The sequence below is a fragment of the Lipotes vexillifer genome, unplaced genomic scaffold (genome assembly GCF_000442215.2).
Source record: "Lipotes vexillifer unplaced genomic scaffold, Lipotes_vexillifer_v1.1 scaffold563, whole genome shotgun sequence".
NCBI lineage: Eukaryota > Metazoa > Chordata > Mammalia > Artiodactyla > Lipotidae > Lipotes > Lipotes vexillifer.
Window position 1 is genome coordinate 772,168 of NW_006769542.1, and position 26,659 is coordinate 798,826.

Genomic DNA, 26,659 nt, shown 5'->3' on the forward strand with positions numbered 1-26,659 from the left:
TTGATCCCTTGATCATTATGTAGTGTTACTCCTTGTCTCTTGTAACATTTTTTATATTTAAGTATTTTATCTGATATGAGTATTGCTACTCCAGCTTTCTTTTGATTTCCATTTGCATGGAATATCTTTTTCCATCCCCTTACTTTCAGTCTGAATGTGTCCCTAGGTCTAAAGTGGGTCTCTTGTAGACAGCATATATATGGGTCTTGTTTTTGTACCCATTCAGCAAGCCTGTGTCTTTTGGTTGGAGCATTTAATCCATTCATGTTTAAGGTAATTATCGATATGTAGGTCCCTATGACTATTTTCTTAATTTTGGGGGGTTTGTTTTTGTAGGTCCTTTTCTTCTTTTGTGTTTCCCAATTAGAGAAGTTCCTTTAGTATTTGTTGTAGAGATGGTTTGGTGGTGCCGAATTCTCCTAGATTTTGCTTGCCTGTAAAAGCTCTTGATTTCTCTATCAAATCTGAATGAGATCCTGCTGGGTAGAGTAATCTTGGTTGTAGGTTCTTCCCTTTCATCACTTTATCATGCCCCTCCCTTCTGGCTTGTAGAGTTTCTGCTGAGAAATCAGCTGTTAACCTTATGGGAGTTCCCTTGTATGCTATTTGTCATTTTTCCCTTGCTGCTTTCAATAATTTTTCTATGTCTTTAATTTTTGCCAATTTGATTACTATGTGTCTTGGTGTGTTTCTCCTTGGATTTATCGTGTATGGGACTCTCTGCGCTTCCTGGACTTGGGTCGCTATTTCCTTTCACATGTTAGGGTATTTTTCTACTATAATCTCTTCAAATACTTTCTCTGGTCCTTTCTCTCTCTCTTCTCCTTCTGGGACCCCTATAATGCGAATGTTGTTGCATTTAATGTTGTCCCAGAGGTCTCTTAGGCTCTCTTCATTTCTTTTCATTCTTTTTTCTTTATTCTGTTCCACAGCAGTGAATTCCACCATTCTGTCTTCCGGGTCACTTATCCGTTCTTTTGCCTCAGTTATTCTGCTATTGATTCCTTCTAGTGTAGTTTTCATTTCAGTTATTGTATTGTTCATCCCTGTTTGTTTGTTCTTTAATTCTTCTAGGTCTTTGTTAAACATTTCTTGCACCTTCTCGATCTTTGCCGCCATTCTTTTCTGATGTCATGGATCATCTTCACTATCATTATTCTGAATTCTTTTTCTGGAAGGTTGCCTATGTCCATTTCATTTAGTTGTTTTTCCGGGGTTTTATCTTGTTCCTTCATCTGGTACATAGCCCTCTGCCTTTTCACCTTGTCTATCTCTCTGTGAATGTGGTTACTGTTCCACAGGCTGCAGGGTTGTAGTTCTCCTTGCTTCTGCTGTCTGCCCTCTAGTGGATGAGGCTATCTAAGAGGCTTGTGTAAGTTTCCTGATGGGAGGGGCTAGTGGTAGGTAGAGCTGACTGTTGCTCTGGTGGGCAGAGCTCAGTAAAAATTTAATCTGCTTGACTGCTGATGGGTGGGGCTGGGATCCCTCCCTGTTGGTTGTATGGCCTGAGACAACCCAACACTGGAGCCTACCTGGGCTCTTTGGTGGGGTTAATGGAAGACTCTGGGAGGGCTCACACCAAGGAGTACTTCCCAGAACTTCTACTGCCAGTGTCCTTGTTCCCACAGTGAGCCACAGCCACCCCCTGCCTCTGTAGGATACCCTCCAACACTAGCAGGTAGGCCTGGTTCAGTCTCCCCTGCGGTCACTGCTCCTTCCCCTGGGTCCCGATGCCCACACTACTTTGTGTTTGCCCTCCAAGAGTGCAGTCTCTGTTTCCTCAGTCCTGTCAGAGTCCTGCAATCAAATCCCACTAGCCTTCAAAGTCTGATTCTCTAGGAATTCCTCCTTCTGTTGCCACACCCCCGGGTTGGGAAGCCTGATGTGGGGCTCTGAACCTTCACTCCAGTGGGTGGACTTCTGTGGTATAAGTGTGTTCCAGTCTGTGAGTCACCCACCCAGCAGTTATGGGATTTGATTTTACTGTGATTGCGCCCCTCCTACCATCTCATTGTGGCTTCTCCTTTGTCTTTGGTAGTGGGGTACCTTTTTGGTGAGTTCCAGTGTCTTCCTGTTGATGATTGTCCAACAGCTAGTTGTGATTGTGGTGTTCTCACAAGAGGGAGTGAGAGCATGTCGTTCTACTCCACCATCGTTGTTCAGGGATCCATCCACAAGGGTTTTTAAACGGGATGAAGGAAGACAGAAGAGTCAGAACCAGAGAGACAGCATATAAGAAAGAGTTGACTAGCCATTGCTGACTTTGAAGATGGAAGGTGGCCATGAGCCAACCAAAGAAGACAGACTCTAGAATCTATAAAAGGCAAGAAAGTAAAATTTCCCCTAGAGCCTCCAGGAAGGAATGCAGCCCTGACAACAACTTGATTTTGGCCCAGTGAGACCCATTTCACACTTCTGATCTCCAGAACTATAATATATTTCTGTTGTATTAAGTGACTAAAATATATGGTAATTTATAACATACTACCTAAGTACATAGAGGGAGCTAGCACCTTGATTTCCTTAAAATAACTGCTTGGTATTTTCCCTATAGGATTATGCTGCTGCTTTATAGAAGATGCTCATTTGTATTTGCTAGGGATTAGAAAATCAAACTAGATAATCAATTGTTGTGGCTGGAGATAAAAGGGGGAAAAATGTCTAATGACTAGAAATAATTTAACATACATATTCACTATAAAAATAACTTTAAATGTTAAACTGAACGTAAAAAGTACAATTAGTAAAAAGAAGCATTGGCTCGTGTGGCCTTGTTCCAAACATTCTTTTATTCAAGAATGGGAGAAGGATGTCTTATCAAATGAAAGTGAACAAAACTCTATTAAACATCAAGGTGTGAATGGTTCACTGCAATTTACTGTCTCACATCATTTTACTCCCTTCTGCCAGGACCCTACTCCATACCGTAGCACAACCATTGATTTTATCCTGAATTTAGGGGTCATGCCTATTTCCAAAAAACTGCACATGCCACCTGAAACTTAAAGTCAGAATAGATGGATTATCTATAGCTCCTTCAAAATAATTTATCGCAGCATTATTCCCGAGTAGCTGTTTTATTCCCTCTAACAAACACAGTATACCCCTGAAAAGCAGCTGAATTAAAGCACTGACAGATTCCTAGCTGATGGCAACAAAAGACAGCGTTAGCATGATTTGTAAATTCTTTCTCACAAAGCACAAATTCTCTTACTTTTTTAATCTGTCAAGAGACTAATAATGTACCATTCCATATTCTACCCCAGTATGTGAAATTCTTTGATGGAAAGAAATAATTTTGATCATTTTGCTGCAAGAGGAAATTTGGCGCCCTCTGGTGTTGGAAAACAAGATGACCCATGTCACCTATACAAGTAATACTCCAGCGAGGGTCATAAAAGCACAGAATTTTAGAGCTGAATAGCATATCCTAGTGCAACATAGATATATAATTATTTTTTAGTGCAAAGTTTTTCTCATGGATTATTAAATATTCAATTTTATTCTAATAGAGTATTATAAAAGCATTATAAAAAGTGAACCTCTTAGGTAACAGAAAATGGTTGCTGAGGGGATGAATTGAACATATGAATGATGCTTCAGACCTGGAAATGCCTGTATTATCTGTTGGAACCTCTAACTTTACAAGGAGAACAAAGGTGCATAAGCTAAGATTTTGCAGCAAAAATGGCGACTAAAAAGGATATGGCATTATTAGGGGAGTATGATTTATAATCGATTTTTCAATGCATTATAAAATAGTAAAGACAGACAAAACAGAATAAAACAGAAGAAAACACCTGCGATGATACCACCCAACTTAAGAAGTAAAACATAACTAAGAGAGGTGGATTTCCCTTATAGTCCCCCAGATCATATCTGCCACCCACCTCAGGTAACTGCTCGATTGATTTGTAAATATATTTTTCAGTTTTCTACACTTTCTCTAACACTGTTATATTGCTTCTAAAATGAGAAACTCACTTCAAAATATTACTTTGTAAAAGAAAGCCCAAGTGATAGCAATTACAATTAGTAATGCAGAGCCAGGGAGAGTATTCCAGCTACTTCCCCTGTTTCTGGGCACATGGAAGCTGATATTGTGGGGTTCCCATCTGTGAGAAGAGTAGGTGAGACTTACATCTCAGCATCTGACAAGTTTTAAGGAGGTCTGAACAGGACAAGAAGCCATTGCCAGCAGCTGTCTATGATTTTTAAAATGTGTAAGGGCAGAAATGGAGCAAGGAGGGAGAACAACAGGTGGGCAGTGAATACCTTGGTTGATGTAAATGAAATGAAATGCAAAGGTTTAGAATGTAAACCAGGCACAGTCTTCCCAGTGCCCACTAGAGCGGAAGGCAGAGCATGGTTCTACTCATCAAACACAGCTAGACTAAGCTCAGTCCTATGTGATAAGCTCCAATTTTCTGTACGTGTCACTTTGGGACTAGCTTACTGATGATAATAATGTTTTCTCCTTTCCTTACACAAAGTTGGCCTTACATGAAATTTGGGAAAGGAAAGGATGCATATTCGCTCTTCTACTTTCCAACTGCCTTTTCCCCCTAGTGCCTGAAGAAGCCAGTGTCTTCATGCTCTTCCCTAGTTTTCCAAAGCCTGCCCCCTTAGCGATTCCCCATAATCCACAACCTAATAGCTCAGGGAAATCAGGTGATACAAATAAAGCATCTTGTACTGTACCTAACATACTGAAAAGCTCAATAAATGTTAACTGCTGCTATCATTACCATAACTGTTCCAAACAATTCCCTCCCTTCCCCTTGCTCCTAACCAAAATTCTCATTCTTTTAATACCAGGCTAAGAAAAGCTACCTGGATATACTAAATGTTACCTGGACATAAGTATTTATACTGTGTTTTACTACATGTAAGGAGCTATATGAGGTGCTAGAAAGTATATGATCAAAATATCTTGTCTTCTCCAGTATGGTTCTTCATCTCAGCCTAATTCTAGCCAGTTGCCCTTCCTCTGGAACATCCATTGGAATAAATTCTCTTTGCTCTTGTTAATAAATGCTTTGTCAAGGACTGTATCAAATCACTTCTAAACAACTGTTAAGTCCTTTTTGTTGACAGCTCTTCTTTCCAATAGTTCTCAACCCTGGCTACACTGGAATTACTTGAAAGTATATATATACTTTAAAATACACAAACATATGTAACAATGCCCAGTCTAGACCAACCAAGACATAATCTGACAGAGAAGGCACTGCAATTTTTAAAACCTCCTGAGAGGATTCCAACTTGCATCAAGAGTTAGGAACCACTGTTAGCCTGTTAGCCTCCACACTTAAAGCATTTTCCAGGTCTGAAGCAATGGATACATCATTCATATGTTCAATTCATCCCCTCAGCAACCATTTACTGAGCTACTACTGTGGACTCAGTGTGGAGCTACACAGTACTCTCCAGCAGCTACATACCATCCTCAGAATCAAATATAAGTTTCTGACTACTCAAAATTCTTCATCAGCTGACCATTTCTCCTTTTTTCTCTGTTATCAATCTTCCCATTTCTGCACAATCTTGCTACCCTCTCCCAATCAAGTTTTTTGTGACTGCTCTGGGATTCTCAGTTGCATCTCAAGGTCTTGGCCAAAGAAAGCTTGGATAACTAAACTGTTGGCCAAAATTCACTATGATATGGCATTTCTGCAAAAACATAAGAAAGGGATCACTGACGTTCACAGATGTCTTCCCCATTCAGTCAAAGGTCCCTGAGGGAGGGATCATATTTCATTCATTGTTGTATCCTCAATACTTAGCATAGTTTCTGGCAAAGAGTAAGCTATCCAAGGGCATTAGTCAAATGAAGAAGAGAATGAATGAAAAATAACGGTATACAATAATAAGATGTTTTGTTAATCATCAAAGAATGATAAAATATGTGAGAAAAAAATCCTTTCTTGAGAGGCCACGGTATTATGATTAAGAGCATAAACTTTGGGATCTAGATTTGCCACATACTAGGTTTGTGGGCCTAGTATAGTTATTTAACCTCTCTGATCCTCAGTTTCTCTATCCATAAAATGGTGACCATAATAGAACTTACCTCATAAAATGTTGTAGGATTAAATGAAGTAAATAAATCAGAAAACCACCCAGCATATAGTAAGATGTGGTAGGCAGATTAATGGCTCCCCAAAGATGTCCATGTTCTAATCCATGGAATTTATGTTACCTTACATGTCAAAGGGACTTGACAGTTGTGATTAAGTTAAGCAACTTAAAATGGGAAGATTACTCTGGATTATCTAGGTGGGCCTAATATAATCACAAGGGCCCTTAAATAGGTCAAAGAAAAAATGTGACAAAGGAAGCAGATGTTACAGTGATGTCATTAATGGAAGGAGGCCACAAGCCAAGGAATGTGGACAGACCCTAGAAGCTGGAAAAAGTAAGGAACAGATTCTACCCTAGAGCCTCCAGAAAGAATGCAGGCCTGCCAACACCTTGATTTTTAGCCCTACAACACCCATTTTCAGATTGTGACCTCTAGAAAAATAAGATGGTAAAACAATATGGTTTTAAACTACTGTGTTTGTGGTAATTTGTGGTAGCAATAATAGGAAACTAGTACATAAGGAATATATAAGTATGATAATTATTATTTTTCCCTGTTTCAAAACATTCCTGAGTTAACATTAATAGTAATAAGTCATGTTGATAGTATATATCCTTGAAATGATGTGTAATGTGATGAAAATGGCATTTCAATTCTGTGGTCTTCCTCCCAAAAACCAAGGTACAGAAAAGAGTTAATGTAGAGGCCTATCAGTTCTTAAAAGGCTGGCCCTTGGCAGGCATCTGAGAACCTGAATTTCTGGAGAGCTCCTATCATCCTAATTGATAACAATGGCTCACTGTGCCTAAAATATTTGCACAAACAATATGCTTTATGTTGAACATCTGCTTTCTTTCTGGAGCCTGGAATTTGGTATGTGCCAGGCAGAAGATGTCTACACGACCAACCCCCAATAAAAACCCTGGGCACTGAGTCTATAATAAGCTTCCCTGGTACACAACATTGCACACATGTTGTTATAACTAGTTGATGGAAGAATTAAGTTCATTCTATATAACTCAATGGGGAGAGGACTCTTCAAAGTTTGCAGTTGGTTTCTTCTAGACTTTGCCTCATGCACATTTTCCCTTTGTGGTTTGTATCCTTACACTGAAATAAAACATAGTTATGACTACAACTATAGGCTGAGTCCTCTTAGTAAATAATCAAACATGGGGGTAGGACGTGGGGACCCATGAGACAACACACAACCCCAGTCTAATAATGAGAAAAGGATCAAACAACCTTAATTGTGGGACATTCTACAACATACCTAACTAGGTAACCTCAAAGATGTCAAGGTCATCAAAAACAGGGAAAGTCTGAGAAACTGTCAAAGCCAAGAGGAGCCTAATGACACATGACAACTAAATATAATGAAATATGATACCCTGGATGGTATCCTGGAACAGAAAAAGAATATTAGGTAAAAACTAAGGAAATCTGATTAAAGTATGAAGTTTAAATAATTTATTAATATTGATTCATTAATTGTGACAAATATAAAATACTAACATAAAATATAAATAATAGGGAAAACAGTGTGGGACATATGGAAACTATACTACCTTCACAACTTTTCTATAAATGTAAAACTACTCTAAAATTTAAAAAAAACCCTTGTTAAAAAAAAATTCCTGATCATCTACTGTGTACAGAGAACTGTGCTAAAGCATTAGAAAATTTAAATCTGAGGGGACATCAGGATGGCAGAGTAGGAGGACACAGAGCTCACCTCCACCACAAACAAATCAAAAATACATCTACATGTGGAGCAATTCTTACTGAAAACAAACTGAAGACTGGCAGAAAGACTCTTGTACAAACATGGCTGTAAGAGAGATCCACACAACTGGGTAGGAAGGGAAAAGAAGTGGTCAGGTCAGGTCCTGCACCTCTGGGAGGGAACATAAAAGAGGAGCTAGATTACATGGGATCAGAGATCTTCCCTGGGGAGTGTGTGGTTCAAGCCCATATTGGGCACACCAGCCTTGGGTTCTGACTCCAGGAAGATAAATCCCTTTAGCTGGTTTGAAAACCAGTGGGACTCACAGGAGGGCTGTAAGAAACCTGGGCTCCATTCTCACAGAATGAGCACACACTTGCTTACTCCTGAAACAAGGTAAAGGAAGCAAACTGAAACTGCCCAGAACTCTGGCTAGTTACCCACACCCACCCTGGCACATGCCCAGACTGAGCTGAGCACCTGCTCTGGCTCTGCTTGCTCCATGGCACAGTCCACACTAGGGTAAAGGCTGCAGCAACCAAGGGAAGTGTGCAGCTGTGAGGGTCAGAGCCAGCCCAGACCCAGCATCGTATCTGAACAGGGTAAAGGTAGCCATCACTGGCACTTGCCGAGGCAGTACATGGGGAGTGGTCTGGAACTCTGGTCCTGGCACCACAACAGCCCACAGCCTGACCCACACAGAGGGCCCAACCCAGCCCCTCTTGCTCCAAGGCACAGCTTGACACTAGGGCAAGGGATGCAACAACAGAGAGGAGAGTGAAGTTGTGAGTAATGGAGCTGGCTCAACTTGGAACAGCAACTGAACCAGGAGAGGGTGAGCTTTACTGGCATTCAGGGAGACATGGCATTAACTGCACTAGAAAACACTGAATAGGGCTGGGACCAGCATAACCCATGGCCCAACCTACAATGAGTGCCCACTCCACCCCTCTAGCTCTAGCACTGCTCCCCTCTGGGCCAAGGGTCCCAGAACTGGGAGGGAGGAGAGCATACACTTAAAGTGAACAGAACCAGCTCAGACCTGACTCTCAGGGCTTCTGCTCACACCTGGCTCTGGCTCTAGCTCCTGCATCTCCAGCCGAACCTCCTACTAAGGTTGCCAGCTTGCCCTGGGAGAAGATTTGACCTGTGCTCATGTCAGATCCAGCTCTCCTACCAAAGCCACTGGGCACACACAGATTGTGTAGGGAAGCTCCCACACAAGGACACCCCTTCAAGACTGGAATAGGAAACTGTTTCACCAAATTTCATAGAGAGACAGTTAAGCAAAATGAGAAGACAAAGGAATTTGTTTCAAATGAAAGAGCAAGAGAAAACCCCTGAAAAAACAAGTAATGAAACAGAAAAAATTTACCAGATAGACAGTTCAAAGCATTAGTAATAAGAATGTTAACTGCATTAGGGAAAAGAAAGGATAAACACTGTGAGTATTTTAACAAGGAACTAGAAAACATAAAAAAGAATCAATCAGAACTGAAGAATACAATAACTGGAGTGAAAATCACACTAGAAGGAACAAATAGCAGACTAGGTGAAACAAAGAAAAAATAAGTGATCTGGAAAATAGAATAATGGAATTCACCAAATCAGAACAGCAAAAGGAAAAACAAATTTAAAAAATGAGAACAGCTTAAGGGACATATGCAACAATATCAAGCATACCAATGTCTGCATTATATGGGTCCCAGAGGAGAAGAAAGAGAAGGGGGTCAAAAAAGCATTTGATGAAATTTTAGCTGAAAACTTCCCAAACCTGAAGATGGAAACAGATATCAAGGTACAAGAAGTGCAGAGGCTCCCAAAGCAAGATATACCATATTTAAAAGGATAAAACTGAAAATTAAAGAGAAAATTATAAAGGCAACAAAAGAAGAACAGTCATATAAATGAAATCCACATAAAGCTATAGGCTGATTTTTCTGAAGAAATTTTACAGATCAGAAGGAAATGGCATGATATACTCAAAGTGCTGAAAAGGAAAAACCTGCAACCTAGGGATACTCTACCAAGCAAGATTAACATTTTGAATTGAAGGAGAGATAAAGGACTTTTCAGACAAACAAAAATTAAAAGCTCATCAATACTGAATCTACCCTAAAAGATATGTTGAAAGATTGTTATCTAAGAGGAAAATAAAAGGATAAAATGAGAAGTAAGAGTCTACAGAAAAGGAAAAAATCTGACTAGTAAATGCAAATATATAGTAAAGGCTACGGATCAACCACTTAAATAAGCTAGTATGAAGATTAAAACGCAAAAAATTATAAAAGCAACTATAACTACAATAAACAGTGAAGGGATAAACATGAGGATATAAAATATGTCATCAAAAACAAAATTTGTGGGGAGGAGCTTCAAGGTGGCAGAAGAGTAAGACGCAGAGATCACCTTCCTCTGCAAAATAAATCAGAAATACATCTACATGTGGAACAACTCCTACAGAACACCTGCTGAAGGTTGGCAGAAGACCTCAGACCTCCCAAAAGGCAAGGAACTCCCCATGTACCTGGATAGGGCAAAAAAAAAAAGAAAAAACAAGAGACAATAGAATAGGGATGGGACCTGCACCAGTGGTAGAGAGCTGTGAAGGAGGAGAGGTTTCCACACACTAGGAAGCCCCTTCACTGGTGGAGACAGAGGGTGGAGGGGGGAAGCTTCAGAGCCATGGAGGAGAGCGCAGCCACAGGGGTGCGGAGGGCAAAGCGGAGAGATTCCCGCACAGAGGAACGGTGCCGACCGGCACTCACCAGCCTTAGAGGCTTCTCTGCTCACCCGCCAGGATGGGTTGGGGCTGAGAGCTGAGGCTCAGGCTTTGGTTGGATCCCAGGGAGAGGACTGGGGTCAGCAGCGTGAACACAGCCTGAAGGGGGCTAGTGCGCCACGGCTAGCCGGGAGGGAGTCCGGGGAAAAGTCTGGACCTGCCGAAGAGACAAGAGACTTTTTCTTGCCTCTTTGTTTCCCGGTGCGCGAGGAGAGGGGACTAAGAGTGTCACTTAAAGGAGCTCCAGAGATGGGCGCGAGCCGCGGCTAACAGCACAGACCCCAGAGACGGGCATGAGACGCTAAGGCTGCTGCTGCCACCACCAAGAAGCCTGTGTGCAAACACAGGTCACTATCCACACATCCCGGGAGCCTATGCAGCCCGCCACTGCCAGGGTCCCGTGATCCAGAGACAACTTCCCCGGGAGAACGCACGGCGCACCTCAGGCTGGGGCAACGTCACGCCAGCCTCTGCTGCCCGCAGGCTCTCCCCGCATCTGTAGCCCTCCCTCTCTCTGGCCTGAGTGAGCCAGAGCTCCTGAATCAGCTGCTCCTTTAACCCCATCCTGTCTGAGTGAAGAACAGATGCCCTCAGGCGACCTACACACAGAGGTGGGTCCAAATCCAAAGCTGAACCCCTGGAGCTCTGCGAACAAAGAAGAGAAAGGGAAATTTCTCCCAGCAGCCTCAGGAGCAGCAGATTAAATCTCCACAATCAACTTGATGTATCTGTGGAATATCTGAATAGACAACGAATCATCCCAATTTGAGGAGGTGGACTTTGGGAGCAACAATATATATGTATTTTTTCCCTTCTTCTCTTTTTGTGAGTATGTGTATGCTTCTGTGTGTGATTCTGTCTGTACAGCTTTCCTTTTACCATTTGTCCTAGGGTTCTGTCTCTCCATTTTGTATTACTTAAAAATTTTTTTTCCTTAAAAATTATTTTTTATTTATTTTAATTATTTTATTTTACCTTCTTCCTTCTTTCTTTCTTTTCTTTCTTTCTTTTTTTTCCCCTCTGTTTTATTCTGAGCCGTGTGGAGGACAGGCTCTTGGTGCTCCAGCCAGGCGTCATGGCTGTGCCACTGACGTGGGAGAGCCAACTTCAAGACACTAGTCCACAAGAGACCTCCCAGCTCCACGTAATATCAAATGACGAAAATCTTCCAGAGATCTCCATCTTATCGCAAAGACCCAGCTCCACTGAACGACTAGCAAGCTACAGTGCGGGACACTCTATGCCAAACAACTAGCAAGACACGAACACAACCCCAACAATTGGTACAGAGGCTGCCTAAAATCATAATAAGGCTACAGACACCCCAAAACACACCACCAGACATGAACCTGCCCACCAGAAAGAAAAGATCCAGCCTCATCCACCAGAAAACAGGCACTTGTTCCCTCCACCAGGAAGCTGACACAACCCACTGAACCAACCTCATGCACTGGGGGCAGACACCAAAATCACCAGAAACAATGAACCTGCAGCCTGCGAAAAGGAGACCCCAAACACAGTAAGTTAAGCAAAATGAGAAGACAGAGTAACACATAGCAGATGAAGAAACAAGGCAAAAACCAACCAGACCTAACAAATGAAGAGGAAATAGGCAGTTTACCTGTAAAAGGATTCAGAATAATGATACCAAAGATGATCAAAAATCTTGGAAACAGAATGGAAAAAATACAAGAAACATTTAACAAGGAGCTAGAAGAACTAAAAGCAAACAAACAATGATGAAAAATGCAATAAATGAAATAAAAAATTCTCTAGAAGGGATTAATAGCAGAATAACTGAGGCAGAGGAACAGATAGGTGACCTGGAAGATAAAATAGTGGAAATAACTACTGGAGAGCAGCATAAAGAAAAAAGAATGAAAAGAATTGAGGACAGTCTCACAGACCTCTGGGACAACATTAAATGCACCAACATTCGAATTATAGGGGTCACAGAAGAAGAAGAGAAAAAGAAAAGGACTGGGAAAAAATTTGAAGAGATTATAGTTGAAAAATTCCCTAAGCAAAGAGTTAATCAAGTCCAGGAAGAACAGAGAGTCCCATACAGGATAAATCCAAGGAGAAACATGCCAAGACACATATTAATCAAACTATCAAAAATAAAAAGAATATTAAAAGCAACAAGGGAAAAACAACAAATAACAAATAAGGGAATCCTCATAAGGTTAACAGCTGATATTTCAGCAGAAACTGTCCAAGTCAGAAGGGAGTGGTAGAACATATTTAAGTGATGAAGGAGAAAAACCTACAACCAAGATTACTCTACCCAGCTGGATCTCATTCAGATTTTTTTTTTTTTTTTTTTTCTTTTTGCGGTACGCGGGGCCTCTCACTGTTGTGGCCTCTCCCGTTGCGGAGCACAGGCTCCGGACGCGCAGGCTCAGCGGCCATGGCTCACGGGCCCAGCCGCTCCGCGGCATGTGGGATCCTCCCGGACCGGGGCACGAACCCATGTCCCCTGCATCGGCAGGCAGACTCTCAACCACTGCGCCACCAGGGAAGCCCCCTCATTCAGATTTGATGGAGAAATTAAAAGCTTTACAAACCAGCAAAAGCTAAGAGAATTCAGCACCACCAAATCAGCTTTACAACAAATGCTACAGGAACTTTTCCAGGCAGGAAACACAAGAGAAGGAAAAGACCTACAATAATAAACCCAAAACAATTAAGAAACTGGTAACAGGAACATACATATCGATAATTACTTTAAATGTAAATGGATTAAATGCTCCAACCAAAAGACAAAGACTGGCTGAATGGATACAAAAACAAGACCCATATATATGCTGTCTACAAGAAACCCACTTCAGACCTAGGGACACATACAGAGTGAAAGTGAGGGGATGGAAAAAGATATTCCATGCAAATGGAAATCAAAAGAAAGATGGAGTAGCAATTCTCACATCAGGCAAAATAGATTTCAAAACAAAGACTATTACAACAGACAAACAAGAACACTACATAATAATCAAGGGATCAATCCAAGAAGATATAACAATTGTAAATATTTATGCACCCAACACAGGAGCACCACAATATATAAGGCAAATACTAACAGTCATAAAAGGGGAAATCAACAGTAACACAATCATAGTAGGGGACTTTAACACCCCACTTTCACCAATAGACAGATCGTCCAAAATGAAAATAAATAAGGAAACACAAGTTTAAAATGATACATTAAAGAAGATGGATTTAATTGATATTTATACGACATTCCATCCAAAAACAACAGAATACACATTCTTCTCAAGTGCTCATGGAATAGTCTCCAGGATAGATAATATGTTGGGTCACAAATCAAGCCTTGGTAAATTTAAGAAAATTGAAATCATATCAAGTATATGTTCTGACCACAACGCTGTAAGACTAGATATGAATTACAGAAAAAATCTGTAAGACATACAAACACATGGACGCTAAACAACACACTAATTAATAACCAAGAGATCACTGAAGAAATCAAAAAGGAAATCAAAAAATACCTAGAAACAAATGACAATGAAAACAAAACGACCCAAAACCTATGGGAAGCAGCAAAAGCAGTTCTAAGAAGGAAGTTTATAGCAATAAAATCCTAACTCAAGAAACAAGAAACATATCAAATAAACAACCTACCCTTACACCTAAAGCAAGAGGAGAAAGAAGAACAAGAAAACCCCCAAGTTAGCAGAAGGGAAGAAAGCATAAAGATCAGATCAGAAATAAATGAAAAAGAAATGAAGGAAATGATAGCAAAGATCAATAAAACTAAAAACTAGTTCTTTGAGAAGATAAATTGGTAAACCATTTGCCAGACTTAGCAAGAAAAAAAGGGAGAAGACTCAAATCAATAGAATTAGAAATGAAAAAGGAGAAGAAACAACTGACACTGCAGTAATACAAAGAATCATGAGAGTTTAATACAATCAACTATATGCCAATAAAATGGACAACCTGGAAGAAATGGAAAAATTCTTAGAAATGCACAACCTGCCAAGACTGAACCAGGAAGGAATAGAAAATATAAACAGACCAATCACAAGCCCTGAAATTGAAAATGTGATTAAAACCTTCCAACAAACAAAAGCACAGGACCAGATGGCTTCACAGGCAAATTCTATCAAACATTTAGAGAAGAGCTAACACCTTTCCTTCTCAAACTCTTCCAAAATATAGCAGAGGGAGGAACACTCCCAAACTCATTCTAAGAGGCCACCATCACCCTGATATCAAAACCAGACAAAGATGTCACAAAGCAAAAAAACTGCAGGCCAATATCACTGATGAACATAGATGTAAAAATCCTCAACAAAATACTAGCAAACAGTATCCAATAGCACATTAAAAGGATCATACACTATAATCAAGTGGGGATTTTTCCAGGAATGCAAGGATTCTTCAATATATGCAAATCAATCAACATGATACACCATATTAACAAATTGAAGGAGAAAAACCATATGATCATCTCAATAGATGCAGAGAAAGCTTTTGACAAAATTCAACATCCATTTATGATAAAAACCCTGCAGAAAGTAGGCATAGAGGGAACTTTCCTCAACATAATAAAGGCCATATATGACAAACCCACAGCCAACATCGCCCTCAATGGTGAAAATCTGAAAGCATTTCCACTAAGATCAGGAACAAGACAAGGTTGCCCACTCTCACCACTGTTATTCAACATAGTTTTGGAAGTTTTAGCCACAGCAATCAGAGAAGAAAAGGAAATAAAAGGAATCCAAATTGGAAAAGAAGAAGTAAAGCTGTCACTATTTGCAGATGACATGATACTATACATAGAGAATCCTAAAGATGCTACCAGAAAACTACTAGAGCTAATCAATGAATTTGGTAAAGTAGCAGGATACAAAATTAATGCACAGAAATCTCTGGCATTCCTATACACTAATGGTGAAACATCTGAAGTGAAATCAAGAAAACACTCCCATTTACCATTGCAACAAAAAGAATAAAATATCTAGGAATAAACCTACCTAAGGAGGCAAAAGACCTGTATGAAGAAAATTATAAGACACTGATGAAAGAAATTAAAGATGATACAAATAGATGGAGAGATATACCATGTTCTTGGATTGGAAGAATTAACATTGTGAAAATGACTATACTACTCAAAGCAATCTACAGATTCAATGCAATCCCTAACAAACTACCAGTGGCATTTTTCACAGAACTAGAACAAAAAATTTCACAATTTGTATGGAAACACAAAAGACCCCGAATAGCCAAAGCAATCTTGAGAACAAAAAAAGAAATTCAGAATTTGTATGGAAACACAAAAGACCCCTGAATAGCCAAAGCAATCTTGAGAACGAAAAACAGAGCTGGAGGAATAAGGCTCTGTGACTTCAGACTATACTACAAAGCTACAGTAATCAAGACAGTATGGTACTGGCACAAAAAGAGAAATATAGATCAATGGAATGGATAGAAAGCCCAGAGATGAAACCACACACCTATGGTCACCTTATCTTTGATAAAGCAGGCAAAGTATATACAGGGAGAAAAGACAGCCTATTCAATAAGTGGTGCTGGGAAAACTGGACAGCTACATGTAAAATAATGAAATTAGGGCTTCCCTGGTGGCGCAGTGGTTGGGAGTCCACCTGCCGATGCAGGGGACATGGGTTCGTGCCCCGGTCTGGGAGGATCCCACATGCTGTGGAGTGGCTGGGCCCAGGGGCCATGGCCGCTGAGCCTGTGCATCCAGAGCCTGTGCTCCACAATGGGAGAGGCCACAGTGGTGAGAGGCCCGCACACCGCAAAAAAAAAAAAAAAAAAAAGAATTAACTTATAACACTCCCTAATACCATACACAAAAATAAACTCAAAATGGTTTAAAGACCTGAATGTAAGGCCAGACACTATCAAACTCTTAGAGGAAAACATAGGCAGAACACTCTATGTCATAAATCACAGCAAGATACTTTTCAACACACCTCCTAGAGAAATGGAAATAAAAACAAAAATAAACAAATGGGACCTAATGAAACTTAAAAGCTTTTGCACAGTAAAGGAAACCATAAACAAGTCCAAAAGACAACCCTCAGATTGGGAGAAAATATTTTCAAATGAAGCAACTGACAAAGGATTAATCTCCAAAATTTACAAGCAGCTCATGCAGCTCAACAACAAAAAACAAACAACCCAATCCAAAAATGGGCAGAAGACCTAAATAGACATTTCTCCAAAGAAGATACACAGATTGCCAACAAACACATGAAAGAATGCCCAACATCATTAATCATTAGAGAAATGCAAATCAAAACTACAATAAGGTATTACCTCACACCAGTCACAATGGTCATCATCAAAAAATCTAGAAACAATAAATGCTGGAGAGGATGTGGAGAAACTGGAACACTCTTGCACTGTTGGTGGGAATGCAAATTGATACAGCCACTATGGAGAACAGTATGGAGGTTCCTTAAAAAACTACAAATAGAACTACCATACGACCCAGCAATCCCACTACTGGGCATATACCCTGAGAAAACCATAATTCAAAAAGAGTCATGTACCAAAATGTTCATTGCAGCTCTATTTACAATAGCCAGGACATGGAAGCAACCTAAGTGTCCATCAACACATGAATGGAAGAAGAAGATGTGGCACATATATACAATGGAATATTACTCAGCCATAAAAAGGAATGAAACTGAGTTATTTGTAGTGAGGTGGATGGACCTAGAGACTGTCATACAGAGTGAAGTAAGTCAGAAAGAGAAAAACAAATAACATATGCTAACACATATATATGCAATCTAAAGAAAAGAAAAAAAAATGGTCAGAAGAACCTAGGGGCAAGACAGCAATAAAGATGCAGACTTACTAGAGAATGGACTTGAGGATACAGGGAGGGGCAATGGTAAGATGGGACAAAGTGAGAGAGTGGCATGGACATAGATACACTACGAAACGTAAAATAGATAGCTAGTGGGAAGCAGCTGCATAGCACAGGGAGATCAGCTCGGTGCTTTGTGACCACCTAGAGGGGTGGGATACGGAGGGTTGGAGGGTGGGAGATGCAAGAGGGAAGAGATTGGGGACATATGTATATGTATAACTGATTCACTTTGTTATAAAGCAGAAACCAACACACCACTGTAAAGCAATTATACTCCAATAAAGATGTTAAAAAAAAAATGTGGGGGAGGGGAGTGAAAAATGTAGACCTTCTAGAATGTGTTTTACCTTAAATTTCAACCAGTTTTGAAAAATAAATAGAAATATTAGTTAACACATATGAACCCCAAGATAACCACAGATCAAAAACCTACAATAAAAATACAAAAACCAGATAGAAAGGAACATAAGCATACCACTAAAAAATAATTAAACCACAAGGGAAGAGACTAAAAGTAGAACAGAGAGGAACTACAAAAACTACCAGAAGACAAGTAACAAAATGGCAGTAAGTACCTACATATTAAAAATCACTGTAAATGTCAGTGGACTAAATGCTCCAATCAAGAGACACAGAGAGGGCTGACTGGTTACAAATAACAAGAGCCATCTATCTGCTGACTACAAGAGACTCACTTCTGAGCTAAACACACATATAGTCTGAAAGTGAGAGGCTGGAAAAAGATATTTCATGTAAATAGCAACAAGAATGCTGGGGTAGCAAAACTCATATGAGACAAAGTAGACAGTAAAACAAAGTGTATAACAAAAAGAAGGGCTTTATATAATGAAAAAGGAATCAATACAAGAACTGTATATAAAACTCACTAACATATACATATCTAAAATAGGAGCATCTACATATATAAAGCAAATATTAACAGACATAAAGAGAGAAACTGACAATAATACAGTAATAGTAGGAGACTTTAACCACCCACTTACATAATTGGAGAGATCATTCAGACAGAAAATCAATATGGGAAATATGGGAAAATCAATATGGGAAAAGCAGTCCTAAAAGACACATTAGACCAGTTGGGCTTAATAGATATCTATAGGACATTTCAACCAAACACAGCAGAAAACACATTCAAGTGCAAATGGAACATTCTCCAGGATATATTACATACTTTGCCACAAATAAGTCTCAACAAATTTAAGAGGATATAAATTATACCAAGTATTTTTTCTGGCAACACAGAATGAAACCAGAAATTAACTGCAGGAAGAAAAATGGTAAAAACACAAAAATACATGGAGACTAAACAAAATGCTACTAAAAAAAAAAAATGGGTCAATGATAAATCAAAGAGAAAATCAGAAAATACCTCAAGACAAATGAAAATAACTCCGCAACCTTCCAAAATCCATGGCATGCACCAAAAGAAGTTCTAAGAGAGAAGCTTATAGTGATATAGGTCTATTTCAAGAAATGAGAAAAATCTCAATTAAACAACCTAACCTACCATCTAAAGTAATTAGAAAAAGAAGTATAAACAAGTATAAAATCAGCAGAAAGAAGGAAATAATAGAGATTAACAAGAACATAAATAAAAGAGAGGCAAAAAAGAAGAAAAACCAATGAAACCAAGAGCTGTTTTTTGAAAACATAAAGTTGATAAGCCTTTAGACAGTCTCATCAACAACAATAAAAGAGAGGACCCAAATAAACAAAATAAGACATGAAAAAGGACAAATAACATCCAGTATGACAGAGACACAAAAAATAAGAGAATACTACAGCTATATGCCAAAAAACTGGAAAACCTAGAAGAAATGAACAAGTTTCTAGAAACATGCAACCTTCAAAGACTGAATCAAGAAGAAATAGACAATCAGAACAGACCAATCACTAGTAGTAGAACTGACTTTGTAATAATAAAAAAAAAAACTCCCAGCAAACAAAAGTCTAGAACCAGATAGCTTTACAGGGGAATTCTAGCAAACATATAAGTAAGAGCTAATACCTATCTTTCTCAAACTATTCCAAAAAAACTGAAGAAAATGGAACACTCTCAAATTCATTCTATAAGGCCATAATTACCCGATATCAAAACCAGACCAAAAAACTACAAAAAAACCCCACCAAAATTAGAGGCCTTTATCTCTGATGAATACAGATGTAAAATCTTCAACAAAATACTGATAAACCAAATTCAATGATACATAAAAAGGATTAAAAACCATGATCAAGTGGGATTTATTCCAGGAGTGAAAGGATGGTTCAATACCCAGAAATCAGTCAATGTGACACACCACATTAACCAAATGAAGGATAAAAGTCACACTATCATCTCAATAAATGCAGAAAAAGCATTTGACAACACCCATTCATGATAAAATCTCATCAAATTAGGTCTACAGGACACAAATCTCAACATTATAAAGGCTGTTTATTACAAACCCACAGCTAACATCATATTTAACAGTAAAAAGCTAAAAGCTTTTCTTCTAAAATCAGGAACAAGACAAGGATACTCACTCTCACTGCTCCTTTTTAACAGAGCCAAAGGAATCAGGCAAGGAAAAAAAAGAAAAGAAAAGGCATCCAAATTAGAAGGGAAGAAGTAAAACTGTCATTATTTGCAGATCACATGGTAGTATATACAGAAAATCCTAATGTCTCCATCAAAAACTACAAGAATAAGTGAATTCAGTAAAGTTGTAGAATACAAGATTAATATATAAAAATCTGTTCTTTTCTATACACGAATAATGAACTATCAGAGAGAGAAAGCAAGAAAACAATTCTATTTAAATTTTCATCAAAAAGAGTAAAATTCCTAGGAATAAAGTTAACCAAGGAGGTGAAAGACCTGTAGTCTGAAAACCATGCAACACTGAAGAAAGAAACTGAAGATGATACAAATAAATGGAAAGATCCCATGTTCATGGATTGGAAGAAATAATATTATTAAAATTACCACACTACCCAAGGCAATCTACTGATTTAATGCAATCCCTAACAAAATACCCATGACATTTTTCACAGAACTAGAACAAATAATCCTAAAATTTATCTGGAACCTCAAAAGACCTCAAATTGCCAGAGCAATCTTGAGAAAAAAAGAGCAAAGCTGATTTCAGACAATACTACAAAGCTACAGTAATCAAAACAGAATGGTACTGACACAAAAAAAGACATGTAGATCAACAGAACAAAGAGCCCAGAAATAAACCCATGCACCTAAGGTCAATTACTCTACCACAAAGGATGCAAGAATATACAATAGAGAAAACACAGTCTCTTCAACAAGTGGTGCTGGGAAAACTGGACTTATCCATGTAAAAGAATGAAATTAGAACACTTTCTCACACCATATACAAAATTAAACTCAAAATGGATTAAAGACCTAAATGTATGACTTTAAACTACAAAACTCCTAGAAAAGAACATAGGCAGAATACTTTTTGACACAAATTGTAACATTCTGAGGGATCAGTCTCCTAAGGCAAAAGAAATAAAAGCAAAAATAAACAGGACCTAATTAAACTTAAAAGCTTTTGCACAGCAAAAGAAACCATCAAAAAAAAAAAAGAAAAGAAAAGACAATCTACTGAATAGGAAAAAAGAATTTGCAAATGATATGACCAATAAGGGGTTAATATCCAAAATATATAAACAGCTCATTTAACTCAATATCAAAAAACCAAACTACTGGGGCTTCCCTGGTGGTGTAGTGGTTGAGAGTGTACCTGCCGATGCAGGGGACACGGGTTCGTGCCCTGGGCCGGGAAGATCCCACATGCCACGGAGTGGCTGGGCCTGTGAGCCATGGCCGCTGAGCCTGTGCATCTGGAGCCTGTGTTCCGCAACAGGAGAGGCCACAACAGTGAGAGGCCCACGTATTGCAAAACAAACAAACAAAAAACCAAACTACCCAATCAAAAAATGGGCAGAAGACCTGAATAGATATTTTTCCAAAGAAGATATACAGATGGCCAACAGGCACATGAAAAGATGCTCAACACTGCTAATCATCAGACAAATCAAAACCACAATGAGGTATCACCTTACACCTGTCAGAATGGCTATCATCAAAAAGACCATAAATAACACATGTTAGGAAGGATGTGGATTAAACGGAACCCTCAGGGCTTCCCTGGTGGCGCAGTGGTTGAGAGTCCACCTGCTGATGCAGTGGACGCGGGTTCGTACCCTAGTCCGGGAAGATCCCACATGCCGAGAAGCGGCTGGGCCCGTGAGCCATGGCCGCTGAGCCTGCGCGTCCGGAGCCTATGCTCCACAATGGGAGAGGCCACAACAGTGAGAGGCCTGCGTACCGCAAAAAAAAAAAAAAAAAAAAAAAAAGGGAACCCTCAGTGCACTCCTGCTGAGAATGAAAATTGGTGCAGGCACTATGGAAAACAGTATGGAGGTTTCTCAAAAAACTAAAAATAAAACTACCATATGAACCAGCAATTCCATTCTTGGGTACATATCTGAAGAAAACAAAAACACTAATTCAAAAAGATACACACACCCCAATCTTCACAGCAGCATATATACTACAGCCAAGATACGAAAGCAACCTAAGTGTCCATCAAGAGGTGAACAGATAAAGAATTGTGTGTGGTGGGTGTTTGTGTGTGTGTGTGTGTGTGTGTGTGTGTATATATATATATATATATACACACACACACACACACGATGGAAAATTCCAGTAAAATGTGTCATCTAATTAAAATTTTAATTGTTTTCATTATTGAAGCTTTTTATTTCAATAAACCATTAATTTTCTTCTTTAGAAACAGAACAAATGGGGAATAACTGTTCAATACATGAATTACTATTATGATTCAGAAGCACAAAAATTTTATTTTAAAAATATAACCAAAAATATATGTAGAATATGATTTGTGTATGATTTCAACATGATGAATCAAGTGATAAAAGATTAGGTGGACTCCTTCAAAATCTGTGAAAAATTATCCCTATGTGCAAATCCAGGAAAATGAAACAATGCCTTTGTGGAAAATGCATACCTTCTCTAGGTAAACACATATGAGTAGGTCTTTAATATAATTTATTGACCTATATTCTCCCCAGTGCCTAAATCACACTCTCGTAATAATACAAGTAGTCTTAACTCATTTAGTTAACTCAGAACAATGCAATATAATCATTGTAGATGGTTCACTGATTTAGTAAAAACCATGATACTTGGTCAATTATTTTATATTTTCATGCACAACATGCCACAGAAATGTAAGGTAAACTCTTTTCACAATAGTTTCCTGTGGGTTTTAAAGAGACATTTTCTTTTATTCGTATTAAATAAGCTCAAGGTTAAAAAACGTCAACACAGCAGGACAAACAAAATGTTTAAATAGAATTATTTTAAAATATTATACAGCTAAACTAGTGGCAGCTTTACATTCTCTCAATCCAGAGGAAGAAATATTCTTCCACAGGATGAAGTTTTAAAATTTCCTCAGAATGCTAATATTTCAGTCTTTGCATGATTATACTAGCCACTTAGACAAACTACGTGGGCCAACAAAAGTCTCAAAGGAACTTAGAAAACAGTTTGAATTGAATTAAAAACACAACATAAAAGTCATGGGTTGTAGCTCATGCAGTAACTAAAGGGAAATTTATAGAAATAAATGCTTAGATGAGATAAAAAAGGATTTCCAATCGAAAACTTCTCCCATTAAAGTTTCTCCTATTAAAAATATTTTATAAGAGAAAGGAAAATAAAGTCAAAGCAAGCAGAAGGAAGTCAGTAATAAAAGTAAGACCAGAAATCAATGACTTTGAAAACAAAAAGTAATAGAAAAATATAATTGAAATCAAAAGCTGGTTCTTTGAAAAGATCAGTAAAATTGATAAACCTCTAGCAAAACTAAAAGCAAGAGGCGAGGGGAGGCGGGGAGAGGAGAGACAAGACACAAATTGCTATTATCAGGATTGAAAAGGGGATATCATTACAGACCCAACAGACATTAAAGGGATAATAAGGGAATACTATGAACATTCTACACACATATTTTCAACAACTTAGATAATTCATTGAAAACAACTACCAAAATTATCCAATATGAAATAGACAACCTGAATTGTCCTATAAACATTAAAGAAACTGAATTCATAGTTAAATTCACCTCCTTCACCCACACCCACCCCCAAAACCTCCAGGCCCAGGTAGTTTCATTACCAAATATTTAAGGAAAAGAAATATTAATTTTTCACAATATTTTCCATAAAACACAACAGGAAAGAACAATTCTTAATTCATTTTATAAGGCCAGCACTACTATGATATCAAATTAGAAAAAGACTGTACAAAAACAGAGTAAGCATCAGGATAAAATCCTTCATGTACAGAGGCAAAAAAACAAAGAAACTAAAAAAACTCTCAAAAAATACTGGCAAGTAGTATCCAGCAATATACAGAAAGAAAAATACAACATAACAAAGTATTTACTGTGGGAATGAAACACTGGCTCAATATCTGATAATCACTTAATATTCACATTAAAAACACATAATCATATCAGTTCATACAGAAAAAGCATTGAACAAAATTCAACATCCACTCATGATAAAACTTCCAGCAAACTAGGAATAGAAGAAAACTTCCTCAGCCTGATAAAGGGCATCTACCTAAAACCCATACCTAACATAATACTTAATGGTGAAAGACTGAGTGCTTTCCTCCTAACATCAGGAAAAAGACAAGGATACCTGCTCTCATCACTTCTACTCAACACTGTACTAGATGTTCTAGCTCACTCAATAACACAAAAAAAGAAACAATCAAATTGGAAAGGAAGAAGTAAGACTTTTTATTTGCAGACATGATCATCTAAGTAGAAAACCCAGGGAAATCTACAAAACCCCTGCTATTCCTGATAGGTAAAATTAGAAAGGTTGTAAGATATAAGATCAACACCAAAAATCAATTGTATTTCTATATATTATTCATGAACAAATGGAAATTAAGATTTAATAAAATAATACTATTTACCAACAGTATAAACAGTATAAAAATATAAATACTTAGGGATAAATCTGACAAGAGATGTCAAAGATCTGTACTATCAACAGCACAAGATATAAAGTCAAAACAAAATCAATTATGTTTCTGTAAACTAGCGAAATACAATTATAAATCAAAACAATTTTTTAAATTAACAATAACAGAAAAAGTAAATACTTAGGTATAAATCTAACTATATGTACACATTCTGAATGCTGAAAACTGCAAAATACTGATGAAAGAAATCAAAGACCTAAATAAAAGGAGAGACATATCATGTTCATGGACTGGAAAAATAAACACAGTAAAGATTTTGGTTCTCCCCAAGTTGATCTACTTTTTGTAAAGATAAAAATGTTGAGTCTAAATTTTATATGGAAAGGCAAAGGAACTAGAATAAAACAATTTTGAAAATGAAAAATAAGGTTGGAGGAATCACAATACCCTATTTTAATGACTTAGTATAAAGCTACAATAAACAAGAAAGAGGTCTATTGGCAAAGGGAGAGACAGAGAAATAAACTGAACAGAATAGAGAGTCCAGAAAAAGACCACACATATAGAGCCAGATGATTTCTGACAAAGCTGAAAAAGCATTTCAACGGAGAAAGGACAGTGTTTTCAACAAATAGTTCTGGAACAATCAAGCATCTCTATGCAAAACAAGGGACCTCAACCTAAATCGCACACCTTATTAAAAAAAACTCAAAATGAGGCATAATTCTCAATATAAAACTTAAAACTATATAACTTTTATAAGAAACCATAGGAGAAAATCTTCATAACCTAGGGTTAGGCAAAGAGTTCTTAGATAGGACACCAAAAGCATGATCCATTAAAAATAAATTTGCGAAACTGGACTTCATCAAAATTAAATGTTTCTTCTATAGGAAAAAAAATTCTTTCTGAGAGAATAAAAGTACAAGCTACAGACTGGGAGATAATCTTTACAAATCACGTACTCAGTGAAGGACATACATCCAAAGTATATAAAGAACTTTCAAAATTCAACACAAAGAACACAACCCAATTAAGAAAATGACTAAAAGATTTGAAAAGATACTTCACTAAACAATATATATAAATGACAAAATATGCACTTGAAAAATGGTGAACATCATTAGGGAAATGTCATTAGGGAAATGCAAACTAAAACCAAAATGTGATACCACTATGTATCTATTAATGTCAGAATTTTAAGAGTACCAGGTGTTTGTGAGGATACACTGCAAAAGGAACTCTCATACATTGCTGCTTGGAATACAAAATAGTATAGCCATTCAGAAAAACAATTTGACAGTTACTTACCATATGATCCAGCAATCCCACTCCTGGACATTTACCCTAGAGAAACGAAAGCTTAGGTTCACACAAAAACCTGTACATGAATGTTTATAACAGCTCTATTCATAATTGCCAAAACCTGGAATAACCTACTTCTGCTCAACAAGTAAATGGATAAACTGTGGTTCATTCATACAATGGAATACTATTAAGGAATAAGAATAACAAACTAGAGATACATGCAACAACTTGGATGAATCTCACAGGTAATTATGCTAAGTAAAAAGAAGCCAGTCTCAAAACATTATATACTATATGTTCTAATTTTATAACATTACATTATTTTATAAAATTATCAAAAAGACAAACTAAAGTAATGGAGAACAGATCAGTGGTCTTCAGGAATTAGGGATGGGACAAGGGTGTGATTATAAAGATATAATCATGGCACAATTATAAAGGCACAAGGGAAATTTGGGGTGGGGCTGATGGAACTGTTCTGGACCCCCACTGTGGTGGTTATTATATGAATCTATACATATGTTTAAATTATAATGCTGTATGCCAAGAATAAATCAGCTTTATTGCATGATAATTAAAAGAGAAAACCAAAACCAAAAAGACTGTGTTGAATAAAAAAAGGGTTTGCGGGGCTTCCCTGGTGGCGCAGTGGTTGAGAGTCCGCCTGCCGATGCAGGGGACATGGGTTCGTGCCCCGGTTCAGGAAGATTCCACGTGCCGCGGAGCAGCTGGGCCTGTGAGCCATGGCCGCTGAGCCTGTGTGTCCACAGCCTATGCTCTGCAATGGGAGAGGCCACAGCAGTGAGAGGCCCGCGTACCGCAAAAAAAAAAAAAAAAAAAAA

The 26,659-nt window shown here is 38.2% G+C and overlaps 1 protein-coding gene across 1 annotated transcript in view; it reads right to left on the reverse strand.

Annotated features, from left to right (window-relative positions):
- The window catches only part of RNF180 (ring finger protein 180), a 279,926-nt gene that overhangs the window by 188,864 nt on the left and 64,403 nt on the right, over window positions 1-26,659 (reverse strand). Inside the window, exon 5 of the mRNA XM_007445646.1 lies at window positions 25,821-25,856. Coding sequence (XP_007445708.1) covers window positions 25,821-25,856 — 36 coding nt within the window. The remainder of the gene's footprint in view (window positions 1-25,820; window positions 25,857-26,659) is intronic.